Raw genomic sequence first — 22755 nt, forward strand, 5'->3', positions numbered from 1 at the left:
CTGACTTGTGCCTCTTCCTGCCAAACTCGGTCAAATGCTGCCTTGATGTGAAGGGCAGTCACTCTCACCTCACCTCTGGCATTCAGCTCTTTTGTCCATGTTTGAACTGTAATGAGGTCAGGAGTTGAGTGACCATGGTGGTACCAAACTGAGCGTCCGTGAGCAAGTTATTGCTGAGTAAGTGCTGCTTGATGACACTGTTGATGACATCTTCCATCACTTTGCTGTCGGGGCCTGGAACCTTTGCGGTATCCAGTGCCTTCAGCCTCTTCTTGATATCACGTGGGGTGAATCGGAGTGGCTGAAGACTGACATCTGTGATGCTGGGCACCTCCGGAGGACACTGACATGGATCATCCACTCGGCACTTCTGGCTGAAGGTTATTGCAAATTACACTGATGGGGGATTGGGAGTGAGGATATTTGTGGAGCCTCCTCCTCCAGTGAGTTGTTTAATTGTCCACCACCATTCACAGCTGGATGTGGCAGGACTGCAGAGCTTAGATCTGATGCGGTCGTTGTGGAATCGCTTGGCTCTGTCTATTACCTGCTGCTTATGTTGTTTGACACACAAGTAGTCCTGTGTTCTAGCTTCACCAGGTTGACACCTCATTTTTCGGTATACCTGATGTTGCTCCTGCCATGCTCTCCTGCACTCTTCATTGAACCAGGATTGATCCCCTGGCTTGGTGGTAATGCCGGTGAGGCAGGACATACCCAGGAATGGTGATAGTGGTGTCTGGGACATTGTCTGTAAGGTATGATTCTGTGAGTGTGACTATGTCAGGCTGTTGCTTGACTAGTCTGGGAGACAGCTCTCCCAACCTTGGCACAAGCGCCAGATGTTAGTAAGGAGAGATTTGCAGAGTTGTTTCCTGTTTTGGGGTCGATGCCGGGTGGTCCATCCGGTTTCTTTCCTTTTAGGCTCTGTATCAGTTTTGATACAACTGAGTGCCTCGCTCGGCCATTTCAGAGTCAACCACATTGCTGTGGGTCTGGAGTCACACGTAGGCCAGACCAGGTAAGGACGGCAGATTTCCTCCCCTAAAGGACATTACTGAACCTGGATTTTTTTACGACAATCGACAATGGTTCAGATTTAATTTCCACCACTTGCCGTGGGATTCAAACCAGGTCCCAAGAGTGTTCCCCTGAATCAGCAGCCCAGTGACAATCCCGCAACACGACCTCCCTGAATAGCAACATAACTGAAATTAAATGGGGAGTAAATATATAAATACATGACTTTAAAATACTTACAGTGAATATTCAGATGTTATTCATTTTTAATTTATTTAAATCCATTGTCAATTTTCAATATTTGTTTCAAAGTTTCCAGGCAGACACCTTTTTAATCCTCTTTTCTCCATTTATTTTCAAATTGGCACCAGCCGAGTTTTAGTCACCAGTTATCCAAGTGTCAGTTTATCTTTTTATCACCTGCCGTTAGCCACACCGGATGCAGCGCCTCATTCTTCCCTGTCGTAGTTAACATCCGGAGCCAAAAGTGGTGTTATCTGGAAGAGTTACTGAAAGTTTCAACGATTCACATTCTTCTTCCCGTGTCTGCGTGGGTATCGTCCCCACAACCCAAAAAGATGTGCAGGGTAGGTGGATTGGCCACGCTAAATTGCCCCTTAATTGGTAACTCTAAATATATTTTTTTTAAAGTTTCAATGGTTGAGAGTTTTCAGGGTGATGAAGGAGGTGGCGAGGGAAAAGGTTAAGGGGAGCAATCTCGGGTTGGTTGTCAAAGGACTGAAAGCACAATCGCCAATGAGAGCGCCGTTAGCTGGCAGCCGGATTCTCTCCTCCCGCCACTTGTCAATGGGATTTCCCATTGAACCCCCCCCCCCCATGCTGTCGGAAAATTCGCTGGCGGGCGGGGAGGGGGGAGAGCTGCCACTAGGAAATATGAATCCCAACGACCGGAGAATTTCAAGAAGCCAATATATTGAGGGGGGGCGGGGGGGCTGGATTACATAAATAAGAGAGAGAGAGATTTGAACATGATGATAAGAATTTTATATTTGAGGCTTTGGTGACCTGGGAATCCGTGTTGGGCAGCGACCACAGGATGAATGGGTTTTGGATGAATCCTTCTATTCTATTGCAAACAAAACTGATTGAACCTGCTCAGCGTAAATGCACACTTAAGTTCTAATTAAAATAACAATCAGGTTCTGGATAGTACGGTGGTACAGTGGCTAGCACTGCTGACTCACAGCTGCATGGTCCCAGGTTCAATTCCAGTGTCCAAAAGGTTAGGAGGGGTTACGGGGTTACAGAGATGGCACGGTGGAGTGGGCCTGGGTGGGGTACTCTTTCGGAGGGTCAGTGTAGACTTGATGGGCTGAATGGTCTCCTTCTGTAGGGAATCTATGGATTCCATTTCCATTACGGCCTCAATTTCCATCCTAAAACGACAAACAGGCTCTTTGGACATCGAAAACTCGCGATGGGGGAATTGTCAGTGTTAATGGACTCCTAAAGCTGCCAATTCCGTCTTGATAGGGAGCAGTGAACCAGAGAGAAGTAGGAGAGGGAGAAATGATGGAGAAAGAGAAGGCAAGAGAGGAGGGATAAGGACAGATTAGGGGAATGTGGAAAGGGAATAGTTGAGAAAGAGGATGAGAAAATGGAAAAAGAGAGGATACATGGATGAGAGGAGGGGGAAGTGAGATAATGGGGAGAAGAGGGAAGCGAGGGGGGCAATCAATGGCAGTGTGAGTGGGGAGCTAATAACTAGAATATTCAACCCGGGAAGGGGGGAACGCATGGGTTAAACAATCATTGTGAGAATTCTGTTGGTTACTGTCAATTAGAAATGAGCCTCAGTACAGGTTAGTGTCAAGGGGGCTGCAGTCAGAATGAGCCAGGGTTATAGATAGTGAAATGAAATTAAATGAAAATCGCTTAGTGTCACAAGTAGGCTTCAAATGAAGTTACTGTGAAAAGCCCCTAGTCACCACATTCTGGCGCCTGTTCGGGGAGGCTGGTACGGGAATTGAACCTGCCTTGGCCTGCCTTGGTCTGCTTTCAAAGCCAGCGATTTAGCCCAGTGTGCTAAACCAGCCCCTCAAAAGAGCAACAATGTGAGTGAATTGCTTTAGTTTTAGCCACTGTTACTGTTGCTGCCCTCATCAATTCTAACACATGGATAGTCATCTGTGACATGAGCGTTTGATCCCGGAGGTTTAGTTTAATGTGCAATGTATATTTACAAACATAACTGGGGTTGAGTTTAACGGAGTTTTTGAGCTTTCTGCACTGTGTTTAACTGGTCACATTGCATTTCCAACATAATTTACTGTCCTTGGAATCTTGCCACCACTGACCATGTTTAACATATTATAGAAAGTGCAGGTTAATGGAAGGAAGAGCTTAACCCAGGGATTCAAATTGCCAGAGGCAGTGGTTATTTCATTTGGACTAATCGTCTTTTTTCTCTCCTTTAGCATTGCCCTGTTCTGAATGGAGTCACTATGAAATGTGCACTAGCAGCTGTCCAGCGAGCTGCACTGACCTGGTTTCGCCGCTGTACTGCAGCAGGCCATGCACTGAGGGTTGTCAGTGTGATGAGGGCTATGTACTCAGTGGTAATAATTGTGTTCCACTTGAAGAATGTGGTTGTGAGTTCCATGAACGTTACTATCTCTTCAAAACAAACTTCTGGGCCACTGATGACTGTACGGTGCACTGCCTGTGTGAAGGTTATGGGGAGGTGATGTGTATCAATGAGACTTGCTCCAAAGGGGAATTCTGTCTTGTGGAGAATGGGATTCTAGGATGCTATCCCAAGAGAGCTGCTGTGTGCACAGTCTCCCAGAACAATGGGTTGCAGACTTTTGATGGCGCATCCTTTGATTTCCGGGATGAATATGCGTACACTCTGCTCAAAATCTGCGGCTCAAACAGTTACAACCTGTCACATTTTGAAATCAAACTGGGAAGAAAGAAAATGGTGAATGGTTCTTGGATCAAATCATTGACTATAAAATTCCCTGATCACGAAATAACGATTGGAGGCAGTGAAAATATCATCAAGGTAAAAATATCCTATGTCCATTATCGTAATATTCTTACTTAGTTTTATTATAAAACTTTCCAATTTCCCAGGCACTGGCAGTAGCAATCTCTGATATACCCTATACCCTGCTCTCTATCACTGATATACCCCATATTCTGCACTGTAACAGTCTATAACTCTGCAATGTTATACTGAAGGAAAGTGAATGTTGCAGGTTGTGTGACATGTTGGAATGTTTGACAGTCAAAGGTGTAGAATGTACACAAGTGATGTATCAGAGTGGATGAGCAATCTATTGAATGTTAAAATGTGGGAAGTTGGGCCTATCAGAGCGTTACATGAGGATCCATCATAGCTGACAGTCTGCTGCATGTCAGATGTTGCAATGTGTCAAAGTATTCGTGTCACAAGTGTTAGAGTGATGGGCACACCAGAGTCATATAATGATGTGTCCATCAGAGGGAGGTACAGGGCGGAGTGTATGAGAGTATTACAGTACAGCATTTGGGGTGTATCGGATATCAATGTGCTTTCAAATCTTTGGATCCTCACTGTCTTCAGGTGATGTCCCGGAGGACTGGAGAATAGCCAATGTTGTTCCTCTGTTTAAGAAGGGTAGCAAGGATAATCCAGGGAACTACACGCCGGTGAGCCTTACTTCAGTGGTAGGGAAATTACTGGAGAGAATTCTTCGAGACAGGATCTACTCCCATTTGGAAGCAAATGGACGTATTAGTGAGAGGCAGCACGGTTTTGTGAAGGGGAGGTCGTGTCTCACTAACTTGATAGAGTTTTTCGAGGAGGTCACAAAGATGATTGATGCAGGTAGGGCAGTGGATGTTGTCTATATGGACTTCAGTAAGGCCTTTGACAAGGTCCCTCATGGTAGACTAGTACAAAAGGTGAAGTCACACGGGATCAGGGGTGAGCTGGCAAGGTGGATACAGAACTGGCTAGGTCATCGAAGGCAGAGAGTAGCAATGGAAGGATGCTTTTCTAATTGGACGGCTGTGACCAGTGGTATTCCGCAGGGATCAGTGCTGGGACCTTTGCTGCTTGTAGTATATATAAATGATTTGGAGGAAAATGTAACTGGTCTGATTAGTAAGTTTGCAGACGACACCAAGGTTGGTGGAATTGCGGATAGCGATGAGGACTGTCAGAGGATACAGCAGGATTTTGATTGTTTGGAGACTTGGGCAGAGAGATGGCAGATGGAGTTTAATCCGGATAAATGTGAGGTAATGCATTTTGGAAGGTCTAATGCAGGTAGGGAATATACAGTGAATGGTAGAACCCTCAAGAGTATTGAAAGTCAGAGAGATCTAGGAGTACAGGTCCACAGGTCACTGAAAGGGGCAACACAGGTGGAGAAGGTAGTCAAGAAGGCATACGGCATGCTTGCCTTCATTGGCCGGGGCATTGAGTATAAGAATTGGCAAGTCATGTTGCAGCTGTATAGAACCTTAGTTAGGCCACACTTGGAGTATAGTGTTCAATTCTGGTCGCCACACTACCAGAAGGATGTGGAGGCTTTAGAGAGGGTGCAGAAGAGATTTACCAGAATGTTGCCTGGTATGGAGGGCATTAGCTATGAGGAGCGGTTGAATAAACTCGGTTTGTTCTCACTGGAACGACGGAGGTTGAGGGGCGACCTGATAGAGGTCTACAAAATTATGAGGGGCATAGACAGAGTGGATTGTCAGAGGCTTTTCCCCAGGGTAGAGGGGTCAATTACTAGGGGGCATAGGTTTAAGGTGAGAGGGGCAGGGTTTAGAGTAGATGTACGAGGCAAGTTTCTTTACACAGAGCGTAGTGGGTGCCTGGAACTCGCTACCGGAGGAGGTGGTGGAAGCAGGGACGATAGGGACATTTAAGGGGCATCTTGACAAATACATGAATAGGATGGGAATAGAGGGATACGGACCCAGGAAGTGTAGAAGATTGTAGTTTAGTCGGGCAGCATGGTCGGCACAGGCTTGGAGGGCCGAAGGGCCTGTTCCTGTGCTGTCCATTTCTTCGTTCTTCGTTCGTTCAAAGTGGAATTGAGTGCAGTTACAGCAAAACTTCCCCCGGACTTCATTTTACTGATTGAAGTAAGTAACCTTTTTATCTTGTTCATAGGTGAATGCTTTTGCAATTTCCTTGCCATTTATGCATTCATCTGGAAAAATGAAGATCTACAAGAGTGGAAACGACACCATGGTGGAACTAAACAGCAGTTTCCAAATCCTGTATTCCAGTGAGGATCGTGTAAATCTAACACTATCCACTGCTTATTACAACAACACTTGTGGCCTCTGTGGATACTTTAACGGGAATCCTACTGATGACTTCCGTAAAGCCAATGGAAAGGTGACAGAAAATGCTGCAGAATTTGTGGATAATTGGAAGACATTTGCTGATGATATGACATGTAATGGGCAGTGTGAGGAGCTGTTCACAGTCTGCACAAATGAGGATCTGATTCTGTATCAAGGAGTTTCGTTATGCGGAATAATCAATGATCCCACGAACAGCTCCTTCCTCAACTGTCATGAAGTCATCAATCCTTCTCCCTTTTTCAGAAGTTGCCTTTATACCATGTGCTTAAATGGTGGAAACATAACCGCCCTCTGCAGTTCGCTGCAGGCTTATGCAGATACCTGCATTGGTGCCGAGGTCACACTAGCTAACTGGAGAAGCAGCATGTTTTGCCGTAAGTTATTCAAAAGGAAAAGTGGGTACCATCCCGTATCCAGCGCCTGTAGCATTGTATCATCTCGTATCTCCCACCTGTAGCATTGTACCATCCCCTATCCAGTGCCTGTAGCATTGTACCATCCCGTATTTGCCGCCTGTAATATTGTACCACCCTGTACCCAGTGCCTGTAACATTGTATCATCCCGAATCTGGCACCTGTAGCATTGTACCATCCTGTACTTGGTGCCTGTAGCATTGTACCACCTCGTATCCAGTGCCTGTAGCATTGTACCATCCCCTATCCAGTGCCTGTAGCATTGTACCATCCCCTATCCAGTGCCTGTAGCATTCTACCATCCCCTATCCAGTGCCTGTAGCATTGTACCATCCCATATCCAGTGCCTGTAGCATTGTACCATCCCCTATCCAGTGCCTGTAGCATTGTACCATCCCCTATCCAGTGCCTGTAGCATTGTACCATCCCCTATCCAGTGCCTGTAGCATTGTACCAATCCATAAATCAATGCGGTGAACCTTCATTGTACCTGGTCTAAGTCAAATACTCCTTTACGTAGGTAAGGAAACCAAGCTGAGCATACTCTTGGTGTGATGTCAGCAAAACCATATGTAACTGAAAGAAGACTTGTTATTTTTGTACTCCAACCCCCATGCATTTAAGGTCATGTAACTGTATCTTAGTTTGATTAATATCTCTCAAAGTTACTCTCCTAAATGTCTGGCAAACTCACTCACTGAGTCACAGAATTGTTAAGGCACAGAAGGAGGCTATTCAGCCCATCGTGTCTGCACTTACTTTCTTAACGAGCATCGTGACTCAGTGCCGCCCCCTACCTTTTCTCCGTCCTCCTGCACATTGTTTCTATTCAAATAATCATCCAGCTCCCTCTCGAGTGCCTCGATTGAAGCTGCCTCCACCACACTTCCAGGCCGTGCAGCCCAGACCCCAACCACTCGCTGGGTGAGAAGGTTTTTTCTCACATCACATTTGCTTCTGTTGCAAATCACTTTAAATCTGTGCCCTCTTGTTCTTTTTTTAATATAATCTTTATTGTCACAAGTAGGCTTACATTAACACTGCAATGAAGTTCTTGTGAAAATCCCCTAGTCTCCACATTGCAGCGCCTGTTCGGGTACACAGAGGGAGAATTCAGAATGTCCAATTCACCGAACAGCACGTCTTTCAGGACTTGTGGGAAGAAACCGGAGCACCCGGAGGAAATCCCCGTACTGGCTGAGGTTATCCGTGAAGGTCTCGCCTCCTCTATCTTGTCCCTCAACAGGAGAGAGCAGCCTATGGTCCTCTGGGACTGTGATTTTCACCTCAAATCCATTTATCCATCTTTTCCTACATCCTCTGATGCTCCGATCCAATGATAATCAAATACAATAATAATCTATCGGTCACAGTCTTGAAAATGCCATTAGATGAGATGAAACTCATTCTGAGAATAGTATTCTCATATTTCCACAGAGTCTGGCTTAATGTACAAAACAAGAGTGACCATTTGGGCCTTCAAGCCTGCTCCATTTGACAAGATGATGGCTGCTCTGATGTGGCCTCAACTTTCCTGTCTAAACCCAGATACCCTTTGACTCCCTTGCTAAGCACGGTAGCATTGTGGATAGCACAATTGCTTCACAGCTCCAGGGTCCCAGGTTCGATTCCGGCTTGGGTCACTGCCTGTGCGGAGTCTGCACATCCTCCCCGTGTGTGCGTGGGTTTCCTCCGGGTGCTCCGGTTTCCTCCCACAGTCCAAAGATGTGCAGGTTAGGTGGATTGGCCATGATAAATTGCCCTTAGTGTCCAAAATTGCCCTTAGGGTTGGGTGGGGTTACTGGGTTATGGGGATAGGGTGGAGGTGTGGACCTTGGGTAGGGTGCTCTTTCCAAGAGCCGGTGCAGACTCGATGGGCCGAATGGCCTCCTTCTGCACTGTAAATTCTATGATAATCTATGATAATCAAGAGTCTCTCTAACTCAACCTTAAAAATACACAACTCCTGGTCTCCACTGCTCTCGGGGGAAGGGAGTTCCACAGAAAGCACTCTGAGAAAAAGATTCTTCTCATCTCAATCTTAAATGGAAGCCCCCTTTTTAAACTCTGCCCCCGGCTCGAATCCACCGTCAAATACCTCAGGATCTTTTTTTCCTCAGTTCTCTTGCTCAACTGTCTATTCTTCATGATTAACCCATTGAATTTTGAGGGGTTGTTTGATGTTGGGGCATTATTTCCAAGCTAAATCCTGAGGTCCATAGAAATATGAATCGATGATTAATGTATTTTCATTTACCTCATCCACCGTTTTGGTGTCAACTCGTGTGGCCGGTTAACGCAGCGCAAAATGGATAGGATTTGGGCCCCTTATGTGGTTTAAATTGATAGACATGACATGAGGTTCATCTGAATGGAGATTCTTGAAAAGGGTAAATAACTCAGGAACTGTAAAACAACCGACTCGTTTCCCCTTTAACGCGCCCTCTTTTTCCATCAGCTCTTCCGTGTCCTGAGAACAGCCACTTTGCCGAGTGCACGTCCGCCTGTCCAATGACTTGTTTGTCCCTGGAGCAGGATGTGGATTGCAACCTGCCCTGTGTGGAGGGCTGTCAATGTGACCCGGGATTCGCCCTGAAGGATGGTCATTGTATCCCAAAGAGCCATTGTGGCTGCACCTATCAAGGTTTGGAGGTCAATACGAACGAGACTTTCTGGGTGGACAGGGATTGCCAGACTCGCTGCTATTGCAATGGCTCCGACAATGCCGTGTATTGTGAGAGGAGCTCGTGCCGGGTTGATGAATTTTGCTCAGATGGCTCTGGCCTGTATTACTGTGTCCCCCGCACGGAAGCTATTTGCATTGTGTCTGGTTACAGCCATTATTACACCTTTGACACTCTGGCCTATGATCTACAAAGTACCTGTTCCCACATCATCAGCACAGTGGCCCCAGACTTCCCACATCTCTCCCACTTCCTTGTTCAAACCAAGAATGAAGATCGCAACACGTCGCTGGCCCTGTGGCTTCACGAGGTGGAGATTAAAGTTCACGGTTACAATATCAGCGCCTCCAAAAGCTACAAGCACAGTGTGATGGTGAGCGAGGGCAGGGGATAGGGTGGGCAGGGATGAGGGTGAGAGAGGTTGGTGGGATTGGGGTGGAGCTGGGGGGTGCATGGAGGTGTGGGCTGGGTGGGGGTCCTGGGTGGGGTTGGGTAAGGGTTAGGGTGCTGGGTGGGTGGGGGTCACAGGGGGTGAGGTAGTTGGAGTGAGGCTGGGGTGGAAGTGGGAGGGTGAGGGTGCTGGGTGGGTCAGGGTGGGTAAAGGCCAGTGGTATGGGTGGGGTGGGTAATTGTGGGGAAGTGGGTGAGGGTGCAGGTGGGGGTGGTAGAGGTTGGTGGGTGGGATAGAGGTGGGAGTGTGGGTAAGGGTGCTGGGTGGGCAGGGCTTGGTTGGGAGGGGGGTTGGGGGTGGTGAGGTGGGGGTGGGGAGGGGAATGTGGGGGTGGGGTGGTGGAGTGGGGAGGTAGGGGTGCTGTGGGGAGGTGGGGGTGGGGTGGGGAGGTGGTGGTTGGGTGGGGGCTGGGAGGGGTGGGCTCTGAACCTTATTTATTAATCAAGGAAGATTTTCTTTCTCAGGTGAATAAGGAACGGATTTATCTGCCGCTCAAACTGGGCCATGGCCAAGTCAATCTTTACTCGTTTGGCCTGTTTTTGGTGCTGGAAACGGATTTTGGGTTGAAAGTGATGTATGATTGGAATACGCTTCTGACAGTGACAATTCCCAGAGCCTTTTTCAACTCCACGCGTGGTTTGTGTGGTCAGTTTAACGGGGACCCAGCTGATGATCTGTGGACTGCAGCCGACAGGATTGCAGGGAATCTGCTGGAGTTTGCAGAGAGCTGGATAGTTGGCAGGATGTCCTTCTGTGAACTGGGCTGTGATAGAACCTGCCCTGCATGTGAACAAGTCCTCAGTCTCCCTGTGGACATGCTACAGCTCTGTGCACTCATCGTCTCAAAGGATGATATCTTCAGCCGCTGCCACGGAAAGGTCAATCCCACTTTCTTTTATCACAATTGCATTTTCGACTCGTGTATCGACCATGGAAATCGTCAGACGGCATGTAACTGGCTCCAGAACTATGGCAACAGCTGTCAGGCGCAGGGGGTTCTGTTGCAGGGCTGGAGAAACATTACCATGTGCAGTAAGTCACAGATTAGATCCTCAATCAGCTTCACCTCTAACAGCAGTTTATAAATCTTCAATTTCATTGAATGAAGATTTTTTTCGGAGTCACTCCACAATGTTGTCACTTTTAGTTAAAATCTCCCACTGTGGAGTGAGAGTCCCAATCTCCAATCACAGCTCACCCCGGGTGTTGGTGGCCCCAACACTCTACTATCCAATGGGATTGTCCCTCAGCAGAACTCTCATTTTCACCATAGTCAATGCTGTTAGTGAATCACAAAATCACAGATATACACAGTGCAGAAGAGGCCCTTTGGCCCACCAAGTCTGCGTCGACACACAAAAACCGCCTGACCTGCCCACCTAAACTCTGTTTTAAATTTGCTACCTCTTATTCTGAGAGTATGACCTCTTGTTCTAGAATGCCCCACAAGAGGAAGCATCTACTCCACGTCTACTTTATCCAGACCTTGTAGCATCTTGTCCACCTCAATTAGACCTCCCCTCATTCTTCTAAACTTTAGAGTATCGGCCTAAACTGTTCAATCTCTCCTCATACGACAAACCCTCATCTCTGGAATCAACCCAGTGACCCTCCTCTGAACTGCCTCCAATGTCACTCCATCTTTCCTCAAATAAGGGGACCAAAACTGTGCACAATACTCCCGGTGCAGTCTCCTCAATGCCTTTGTTCCTCGGAACGTCCCAGTATCAGGCCATTCATTCAATACTTCCTCGTTAAATTACTCCTTCCACAGTGTATCACCTCACACGTTTCAGGGTTAAATTCCAACTACCAATTTTCTGCCCATTTGACCGTCTATATCTTCCTATTACCCAAGACACTCAACCTCATCTGTGAGATTAATGATCCAACCCCCCACATAGTCACCTTTGGGGACCCAGGACAGATGCCTGTGGGACGCCACTGGACACTGGCTTCCAGGCACTAAAGTAGCCGTCTGTCATCACCCTCCTCCAACTAAGCCAATTTTTAATCCACTTTATCAAATTACTAAAATCCGCTCTCCCCCAATCCCAAACCTTTTTTTTTTTACACCTTGTCTATATTTTTGGCATAACAAGCTTAAATTGCACCATGTTTTGTTCGCTATCACCAAAATGCTCCCCCACCAACACAACCACCTGTCCGGATTCATTCCCCAGAATTGGGTCCAGCACCATCCCTTATTGGACCCTCCACATGTTGAGCTAAAATATTCTCCTGTATACATTTTAAGAACTCCACTCCATCTAAGCCCTTAACATGATGACTAACCCGATTAATGTTGGGAAAGTTGAAATCACCTCATATAATTACCCTATTATTTATACACCCCTCCGCAAAGTGCGCACATATTTGCTCCTCAATTTCCCGCTGACTATCTGAGGGTCTATAATAAACACCTAGCAATGTGGCTGTCCCTTCTTATTCCTAAACTCTACCCACAAAGCTTCAGTTGATGCCTCCTCCAAGATATCATCTCTCCTTGCTGCAGTAACTGACTGCTTAACTAATAATGCAATGCCTCCTCCTCTTTTACCCCCTCCTCTGTCTTGCCTGAAGATGCTAAATCCCAGGATGTTGAGCTGCCAATTCTGTCCCTCCCTCAGCCACGTCTCAGTGATGGCCACTGTATTACAATTCCACGTGCCAATCCTTGCTCTTAACTCATCCGTTTTACCTGTAATATTCCTGGCATTAAAGTAGAGGCCATCCAGTCTTGCCCTACTCCCTTGAAACTTACTCCTGCTGTATTCCCTCTGACTTGATTGTTTTTCTGTGATACACTGTATCCCTATTCTGCTAACAGTCTGTGTCCCCTCCCCCTGCCAAATTTGTTAAAACTCCTCCCAACAGCACTAGCAAACCCGCCAGCAAGGATGTGAGTCCCCCTTTGGTTCAGATGTAGACCATCCCGCTCTGGGTCACAGGTCCCACCTTCCCCAGAAACCGTCCCAGTGATCAAGGAATCTAAAACCCTCCCTCCTGCTTCAACTCTTAAGCCACGCATTCATCTGTGCTGTTCTCCTAATTCTGTACTCGCTAGCACGTGGCACTGGGAGTAATCCAGAGATGACAACCCGAGAGGTCCTGCTCTTTAGCCTACTGCCTAACTCCCTGAATTCGTGATGCAAGACCTCATCCCTCTTTCTATCTATGTCATTGGTACCAACGTGCACCATGACCTCTGCCTTATCACCCTCTCCCTTTAGGATGTCCTGCAGCCGGTCAGTGACACCCCGGAGCACCAGGGAGGCAAACACCATCGCGGAGTCATGTTGACGGCCACAGTAGCGCCTATCTATTCCCCTGACTATAGAATTCTCTAATACTATTTTTCTCTTCCTCTCTGTCCCCCTCTCCTCCTGTACAGACAGGCAGCTTGTGGTGCCAGAAGCTAGACTCAGTCCGCACTCCCTGGAGGAAGCACCGAGGCCCTCATCAGCCTCCAGAATGGAATACCAATTTGCGAGCTGGACCCAGGGGACTCCTGAAATTTCTGCCTATTTCTCTTGGACTGACTGGTGGTCACCTATTTCCTTCCTTCCTCAAGTCCCTTCAGCTGCGGTATGACCACCTCTCTAAACGTGCTGTCCACGATGCTCTCAGACTCCTGGATGCTACACAGTGTCTCCAGCCGCTATTCCAGCCTCTGAACCCCGAGCTTCCAGGAGCTGCAGCTGGACACACCTCCTGCACACATGCTGTTCCTGGGGATTGGAAATGTGTCTGGCTTCCCACATAGAGCAGGAGTAGCAAACCATGGCTTTGAGCTCACCTACCATAACTAAACCCTTTAAATTTAAAGCTTTAGAAGACTTTTATATTTAGAAAAGAATAAATAAACTAAGTCTCTATCCTTGATAAACAAATGACTTACAACTTAATATAGTTTGAAAAATACCCACCAGGACTTACTCACCAATCAGCTGCATCTGTGAGTCCCATGTCACTTCCTGATTGATGACATCACCTCTGAAAGCCGCTGTTGATGGCCCCTGCTGCAATGCTGCCGCTCGTCTTTGAGGACCGGTGGAAAATGAAACGAACACCTCACTCCCTCCTCACCTCACTCCCTCAGTCACGAAACTCCAACTTAAGCACTCTACTGCTGCCCAAAGTAGCACTCCAGTGCGAACAAAATCAGCAATGTAAGATGATCTCAATTTATACTGTCTGAAAACTGGTTTAAGCCCGTTATGGGGAAATCACAGTGCAATCTTTTTGATGAGGGTATCTCTTGTCAAATGTGTTGTTTGAATCTGCCTCCACCACACAGTGTATTGCAACCTTAACCACCTGTCATGTCACCTTTGGGTTTTCTGCTCTGATGTTTTGTGTTCTCTGATCCTCGACTCTTCTGTCAATGGGAACAATTTCTCTCGATCTACTCCGTCCAAACCCTAACAAATCTTTTCTCAAAGGCGAACAGTCCCAAATTCCCCAATCTACACACACAACTGAAACCCCTCATTCCATGAACCTTACTTCTAAATCTTCTTTGCAGTTGATGTAGTTTACATGTTTTTCCGAAAAGCCTTTGACAATGACCCACATGGGAGACTTACAAAGACAGAAAATGCATATGGGATAAAGGGGAACTTGAATAGGTGGATTCATAATTGGCGCAGCGGTAGGAAACAGAGGGTGATGGTAGACGGCTGCTTTAGTGTCTAGAAGCCAGTGTCCAGTGGGGTACCACAGGGGTCTGCGCTGGGTCTCCTATTGTTTGTTATTTATATAAATGACATAGACAACCAACTGCAGAGTAGGATCAGTAAGCTTGCGGCTGACACAAAGATTGGCCGGGTGGTTAACAGCGAGGCTGAGTGTCCCGGGTTACAGGGAGATACAGCCGGGATGGTCAAATGGGCAGGAAAGTGGCAGATGGAATTTAACCCTGAAAAGTGTGAGGAACTTTGGGAGGAGCAATGTGACAAGGAAATCATAGAATCAAAGGATTTACAGGGCAGAAAGAGGCCATTCGGCCCATCGAGTCTGCCCCGGCTCTTGGAAGGAGCACCCCACTTAAGCCCACGCCTCCACCTTATCCCCGTAACCCAGTAACCCCACCTACCCTTTTGGACACTAAGGGCAATTTATCATGGCCAATCCACCTAACCTGCACATCTTTGGACTGTGGGAGGAAACCGGAGCACCCGGAGGAAACCCACGCAGACACAGGGAGGATGTGCAGACTCCGCACAGACAGTGACCCAAGCCGGGAATTGAACGTGGGACCCTGGAGCTGTGAAGAAACTGTGCTAACCACTGTGCTACCGTGCGATGAATGGCCTGACCTGGGAAGTTCTGAGGAACAAAGGGACCTTGTCATGTTTGTAAGTAGATCTCTGAAGCCAGATGGACAGGCTATAGGGTGGTGAAAAAGGCATATGGGACACTCGCTTTTATCAATCAGGCATAGATTACAAAAGCAGGGGATCATGTTGGAGCTGAATAGAACATTGGTAAGGCCACAGCAGGAGTACTGTGTCAATTCTGGTCACCACATTATAGGAATGATGTGGAGATGCCGGCGTTGGACTGGGGAAACACAGTCATCAGGTGAAGGAGCTGCACTCTGCAAACTAGTGGTTCCAAACAAACCCGTTGGACTTTAACCTGGTGTTGTAGGACTTCTTATATTATAGGAAGGATGTGATTACACTAGAAGGGGTGCAGTGAGATTCACCAGGATGTTTCCTAGGATGCAACATTTAAGTTATGAAGAGAGGTCGGATAGGCTTAGGATATTTTCGCTTGAGTAGAAAAGACTAAGGGGCGACCTGATTGAGGTGTATAAGATTGAAGGGCATGAGGGCAGCACGGTGGCGCAGTGGTTAGCACTGCAGTCTCACGGAGCCCAGGTCCCAGGTTCGATCCCGGCTCTGGGTCACTCTCCGTGTGGAGTTTGCACATTCTCCCCGTGTTTGCGTGGGTTTCGCCCCCACAACCCAAAGATGTGCAGGTTAGGTGGATTGAACATGCTAAATTGCCCCTTAATTGGAAAAAATTAATTGGGTACTCTAAATTTATTTAAAAAAAGATTGGAGGGCACGGACAGGGTGGTTAGGGAGCAGCTGTTCCTCTTAGTTGAAAGGGCAGTTACGAGGGGACACAAGTTCAAAGTGACGGGTGGGAGGTTTAGGGGGGATTTGAGGAAAACCGTTTTTCCCCAGAGGGTGGTGCGGGTCTGGAACACACTGCCTGGGAGGGTGGTGACGGTCTGGAACGCGCTGCCTGGGAGGGTGGTGAGGGTCTGGAACGCACTGTCTGGGAGGGTGGTGACGGTCTGGAACGCACTGCCTGGGAGGGTGGTGACGGTCTGGAACACACTGTCTGGGAGGGTGGTGAGGGTCTGGAACGCACTGTCTGGGAGGGTGGTGAGGGTCCGGAGCGCACGGCCTGGGAGGGTGGTGACGGTCTGGAACGCACTGTCTGGGAGGGGGGTGACGGTCTGGAACGCGCTGCCTGGGAGGGTGGTGAGGGTCTGGAACGCACTGCCTGGGAGGGTGGTGACGGTCTGGAACGCACTGCCTGGGAGGGTGGTGACGGTCTGGAACACACTGCCTGGGAGGGGGGTGAGGGTCTGGAACGCGCTGCCTGGGAGGGTGGTGAGGGTCTGGAACGCGCTGCCTGGGAGGGTGGTGAGGGTCTGGAACGCGCTGCCTGGGAGGGTGGTGAGGGTCTGGAGCGCACGGCCTGGGAGGGTGGTGACGGTCTGGAGCACGCTGCCTGGGAGGGTGGTGACGGTCTGGAGCACGCTGCCTGGGAGGGTGGTGACGGTCTGGAGCACGCTGCCTGGGAGGGTGGTGACGGTCTGGAGCACGCTGTCTGGGAGGGTGGTAGAGGCGGGTTGCCTCACATCCTTTAAAAAGTACCTGGACCAGCGTTTGGCACGTCAGAACCTTCAAGGCTGTGGAGCAAATGGAGTTAGGTGGGCAGGTCAGGGGTTTTTCATTTATCGGTGCAGTATCAATGGGCCTGTATCTCTGCACTGTGTTATTCTGTGATTCTTTGCATCTTGCCTCCTTCCTAAATGTGGTGCTCAGAATTGAACATAATTTTCCAGTTTGAGGATGAACCATTGTTTTACAAATGTTCCCCATAATCTCTTAAAAAGCCTACAATCCAAGCTGCCACGCCACTTTTATCCCCCCCGCTTTGATTGTGCTGGTACTTTATTAAATGTCTTTTTGCAAACGTTTTTAGGAAGCCTTTGTCCACATTTAGAAAGTGGAATAATTGGAACTAGTTCTGGTTGATGGTGTAACTGAACACATTTGCTGTGCATTGAAACGAGGTGAGGAAGAGGCTCTCTATACAAATGATCTGCAGGCAGGGACAGAGTGTAGCATTTGCAGAATTTGCGGATGATACTAAAATAGGCGGGAAAGCAGGCAGTGAAGAAGAGATAAAGATTTTACAGACTGATTCAATAGGCTAGGAGATTGGGCCAAAAGTTGGCAGATGGAGTTTAATGTGGATAAGTGTGAGGTTATCCATAGAGAGACAAATTATTATCTTAATGTAAAGCAGATTTAAAATGCGTCTGGGCAGAGTGATCTGGGTGTCTTAGAACATAGAACATTACAGCGCAGTACAGGCCCTTCGGCCCTCGATGTTGCGCCGACCTGTGAAACCACTCTAAAGCCCATCTACACTATTCCCTTATCGTCCATATGTCTATCCAATGACCATTTGAATCCCCTTAGTGTTGGCGAGTCCACTACTGTTGCAGGCAGGGCATTCCACGCCCTTACTACTGAGTAAAGAACCTACCTCTGACATCTGTCTTATATCTATCTCCCCTCAATTTAAAGCAATGTTCCCTCGTGCTAGACATCACCATCCGAGGAAAAAGGCCCTCACTGTCCACCCTATCCAATCCTCTGATCATCTTGTATGCCTCAATTAAGTCATCTCTTAACCTTCTTCTCTCTAACGAAAACAGCCTCAAGTCCCTCAGCCTTTCCTCAGAAGATCCTCCCTCCATAACAGGCAACATTCTGGTAAATCTCCTCTGCACCCTTTCCGATGCTTCCACATCCTTCTGTTGTAGGGAAAAATCCCTTGTACCAGTGCAGTCAAGAGGCCGAGTCTCAAGGCAAGGTTCAAAGCGTTGTTCTTTATTGTACAATTACTGAAGCCGTCAGGGAGACCCACGCAGCCAGCTCAAACAGTGGCTTGGCCACGTTGATCTCGACAATTACACATTCGCTCTGGATTTCTATAGGAATCCAAATTCGAGCGGGAACATTTGCTCACACATAATAGTTAAAGGGTAGTTTTGATTTAGATCTCTCAGACAGGTTTAAACTGAGAATATGCATCTTTGTCAATTTGCATCTGTATGGAGTGTGTTCGTGTTGATGAGATTATCTGTGCTCGCTCCAGTGTCCTTCCCTTCTCTAATGTGTTTCCCATTATCTCCCTGGTGTGTCTCCGAAACTAAATCGACCTCCGATGTCTGTGGCTGTGCTATGCTTTTGTTTCTGTGTTTGCTAGATGAGGTGTTAATGTCATCTTTGTCCTGCTGTGTGTGTGGGGGATGCTAATCTAATCTATACATTTCTTTTATTCCTTCTATTCTGGTTTCTTTGCCTGCCTTGGCCATTTTATTAATATATTATTTCATTCTTTCATAAGTCTTTGCAATACAGTTGTGCCATATATCCCACTGCCAGGGTCTTGACTCGCAGATATCCCGATCTCCTGGCCATGGGGCCATTTTAAGATGCAGCATCGTGCTGTTGCTGGGCAGAACAAGTGTCTTCCATCAGTGCAGGAGGGGATTTAAACGAATGTCCATCCGGGTGGCCCTTCTGCATTGTGGGCACATTATAAACGGTGCCAATCAGTCCAATAAAACAGTCCAATAAATGTTAAACGGTGCCAATCAGTCCAATAAAACAGTTTCATAAATGAAGAATGTTTGATGAGATGAGATAAAAATATGGTCTTGGAAAATGGCCTACTTCACTTCCTATAATGCGGCGACCAGAATTGCACGCAATACTCCAAATGCGGCCGCACCAGAGTTTTGTACAGCTGCAACATGACCTCATGGCTCCTAAACTCAATCCGTCTACCAATAAAAGCTAACACACCGTACGCCTTCTTAACAACCCTCTCAACCTGGGTGGCAACTTTCAGGGATCTATGTACATGGACACCTGGATCTCTCTGCTCACCCACACTGCCAAGAATCTTACCATTAGCCCAGTACTCTGTCTCCCTGTCATTCCTTCCAAAATGAATCACCTCACACTTTTCTGCATTAAACTCCATTTGCCACCTCTCAGCCCAGCGCTGCAGCTTATCTATGTCCCTCTGTAACTTGTAACATCCTTCCACACTGTCCACAACTCCACCGACTTTAGTGTCATCTGCAAATTTACTCACCCATCCTTCTACGCCCTCCTCCAGGTCATTTATAAAAATGACAAACAGCAGTGGCCCCAAACCAGATCCTTGTGGTACACCACTAGTAACTGGACTCCAGTCTGAACATTTCCCATCAACCACCACCCTTTGTCTTCTTCCAGCTAGCCAATTTCTGATCCAAACTGCTAAATCACCCTGAATCCCATGCCTCAGTAGTTTCTGCAGTAGCCTACCGTGGGGAACCTTATCAAACGCTTTACTGAAATCCATATACACCACATCAACTGCTTTACCCTCATCCACCTGTTTGGTCACCTTCTCAAAGAACTCAATAAGGTTTGTGAGGCACGGCCTACCTTTCACAAAACCGTGTTGACTATCTCTAATCAAATTATTCCTTTTCAGATGATTATACATCCTATCTCTTATAAACCTTTCCAAGATTTTGCCCACAACAGAAGTAAGGCTCACTGGTCTATAGTTACCGGGGTTGTCTCTACTCTCCTCCTTGAACAAGGGGACAACATTTGCTATCCTCCAGTCTTCTGGCACTATTCCTGTAGACAAAGATGACTTAAAGATCAAAGCCAAAGGCTCAGCAATCTCCTCCCTAGCTTCCCAGAGAATCCTAGGATAAATCCCATCCGGCCCAGGGGACTTATCTATTTTCACACTTTCCAGAATTGCTAACACCTCCTCCTTATGAACCTCAAGCCCTTCTAGTCTAGTAGCCTGAATCTCAGTATTCTCCTCGACAACATTGCCTTTTTCCTGTGTGAATACTGACAAAAAATATTCATTTAGCACCTCTCCTATCTCCTCGGATTCCAAGCACAACTTCCCACTACTGTCCTTGACTGGCCCTACTCTTACCCTAGTCATTCTTTTATTCCTGACATATCTATAGAAAGCTTTAGGGTTATCCTTGATCCTACCTGCTTTGTTCATGAATCGCAGAAAGTCGGTATGCAGGTACAGCATGTAATTAAAAACGCAAATGAAATGTTAGCGTTTATTGCAAACGACGGGAGTATACAAGTAGAGACGTGTTGTTGCAATTGTAGAGGGTGTTGGTGAGACCACATCTGGAGCATTATGTCCAGTTTTGGTCTTATTTGAGGAAGGATGTGGTGGCATTGGAGGCAGTTGAGAGGAGGTTCACCAGATTGATTCCGGGGATGAAGGGGTTGACGTACGAGGAGAGATTAAACAGTTTGGGTTCATACTCGCTGGAGTTTAGGAGGGTGAGAGGGGATCTGGTCGAGGTGTATAAAATATTAAAAGGGATTGATAAAATCACCATAGACCAAATGTTCCCCCTTGTGGGGCAATCTGGAGCAGGAGGTCACAGATATAGGTTGAGAGGTGGTAGATTTAGAACTGAGATGAGGAGGAACTACTTCTCGCAGAAGGTGGTGAATTTGTGGAACTCGCTGCCCCGTAGTGCGGTGGAATCTGAGTCATTAAATGGTTTCAAGAAGGAGACAGATATATTTCTGATTTTAAAATAACGGGTTAAAGGGAGATGGGGAACAGGTGGGGAGGTGGATTTGAGACCAGGAAGAGATCAGCCAGGATCTGATTGAATGGCGGAGCGGGCTCGAGGCTGAATTGCCGACTTCTGCTCCCAATTCCTATGTTCCTATTCCGCACAGTTTCTTGCTGAAGTTTGTTTTGTAATTGATGCGACCTTAGCCTCTGTGGAGAGAGAACGGAGCTAACGGTTCAAGTCTGGATGACTCTTTGTCAAGACTAGTCTATATTGGATTATTCTAGCTGGATGTTATTGGGTGGGAAGGTTATTGTTGTTATTGGATAAATGGGATATTCTGTTCTGTTTGGGGAATTCTGATCTTGACGTTATTGGATCAGTATAAGTGCAATTTATTGTGATTTGGGCTTTTCTTGCGTTTCTTATTTTCATTGGATGAACTTTGAGATTCATTGAATTCAATGGGGTTGGGCTTGTTCAATCGTTGCAATTATAAATTGAGATACTCGGTGGTATTGAATTGTTGCTGTTATTGATGTTGGCAAGTTTAACTATTTTATGCCAATTTATAGCGAACAGACAATCTGTCTTAACCTTGGAATTCTTCAAACTTTTGGTTGGAGATTTTGGTCTCATTAATGGTCGATCTATTTCAAATGATGAGTTAATGAGAATATAATTTGAATCATATAATGTGGGCAAATTTAATAAAGTTACATAAATGTTTCTTAAGAGTAATCAATTAAGATAATATATTAAGAACCCTGCTGATGTTACCTGCGAGAGCGTCTCAAAACCCCGGAGGATAATTTGAAACACTGGTTCTTAGTGGTGTATATTTGTTTGGAATTAATGTGAGGAAACAATATACAACCCAGTGAGGAACCAGTTCAGTCTTTGTGTAAGCGATTAATAAAGAATATTTATCAGGTAAAAGAAAAAGCACGGGCGACACGGTGCCACAGTGGTTAGCACTGCTGCCTCATGGCTCCGAGGACCCGGGTTTGTTCCCAGCCCTGGGTCACTGTCAATGTGGAGTTTGCACATTCTCCCCGTGTTTGCATGGGTCTCACCCCCACAACCCAAAAATGTGCAGGTTAGGTGGATTGTCCACGCTAAATTGCTCCTTAATTGGTAAAAAAAATAATTGGGGACTCTAAATTTATAAAAATAGTAATTAATAAAAAGAAAAAGCACACAGCAAAAGTAAATGTACACTCTGACACTGACGTATATCAATAACTGAACACATCGTTTTATCTGAAGGTACCTCTTGTTCCCAACATACGCCCAAGTTCTCTGAACACATGTGAGACACCCCTTTTTCCAAACAACATCCAATTTTAGTAACTCTAGAGGTTAAATCCAGTCAATAGTTACCACACAATACAACTGAGGTGGCCTAGTCTTGGAAAGCGTCTCTTCCTGGTTCAGTGAAGGTACAAAACTGCATCTTTTGGAGGAGAATATTTGAAATCTGCTGTGGCTCTAAATGTGAGCTGGAATAGGCCTCTATGGCCTTGATCACGGATGGAACTGCATGTCTGCTTATTGATGGAAACCTAGCCTCTCTTCAATGAGGGTGCCTCCAGTTATACTTTTTCAATCACTTTGATATTCCCCTCTGTGGATTCTGCTGTCTACTTCATTCAAATGCCTTGCCTTTAGAAGTTACCATTTGTACAGCCTCACTGATCTCTGGTAAACAATGTTTCTGATATGGCCATTTGCACCTCAATGTCTCTAGACACCCTCTAATCTTGTTACTGAGCAAATTGCACCTCATTGTTCCTGTAGGTGCCTGTGAGCGTTGTTGCTTTTCTGTTATTTCATTTTCATCTCCTGTTTATTGTGAATCTTGTTAACTTCCCACATTCCTGAAAAATACGTTACTAGAAATACTTTAGAGGGAACTAAAATAAATATATGGAATCAAAGGACAAATTATACTA

General features: G+C 46.7%; 1 protein-coding gene across 1 annotated transcript in view; it reads left to right on the plus strand.

Annotated features, from left to right (window-relative positions):
* The window catches only part of tecta (tectorin alpha), a 92864-nt gene that overhangs the window by 42438 nt on the left and 27671 nt on the right, over nucleotides 1–22755 (plus strand). Inside the window, exons 8-11 of the mRNA XM_072487736.1 lie at nucleotides 3459–4048; nucleotides 6155–6728; nucleotides 9227–9825; nucleotides 10368–10935. Coding sequence (XP_072343837.1) covers nucleotides 3459–4048; nucleotides 6155–6728; nucleotides 9227–9825; nucleotides 10368–10935 — 2331 coding nt within the window. The remainder of the gene's footprint in view (nucleotides 1–3458; nucleotides 4049–6154; nucleotides 6729–9226; nucleotides 9826–10367; nucleotides 10936–22755) is intronic.

The sequence above is a fragment of the Scyliorhinus torazame genome, chromosome 21 (assembly GCF_047496885.1).
Source record: "Scyliorhinus torazame isolate Kashiwa2021f chromosome 21, sScyTor2.1, whole genome shotgun sequence".
NCBI lineage: Eukaryota > Metazoa > Chordata > Chondrichthyes > Carcharhiniformes > Scyliorhinidae > Scyliorhinus > Scyliorhinus torazame.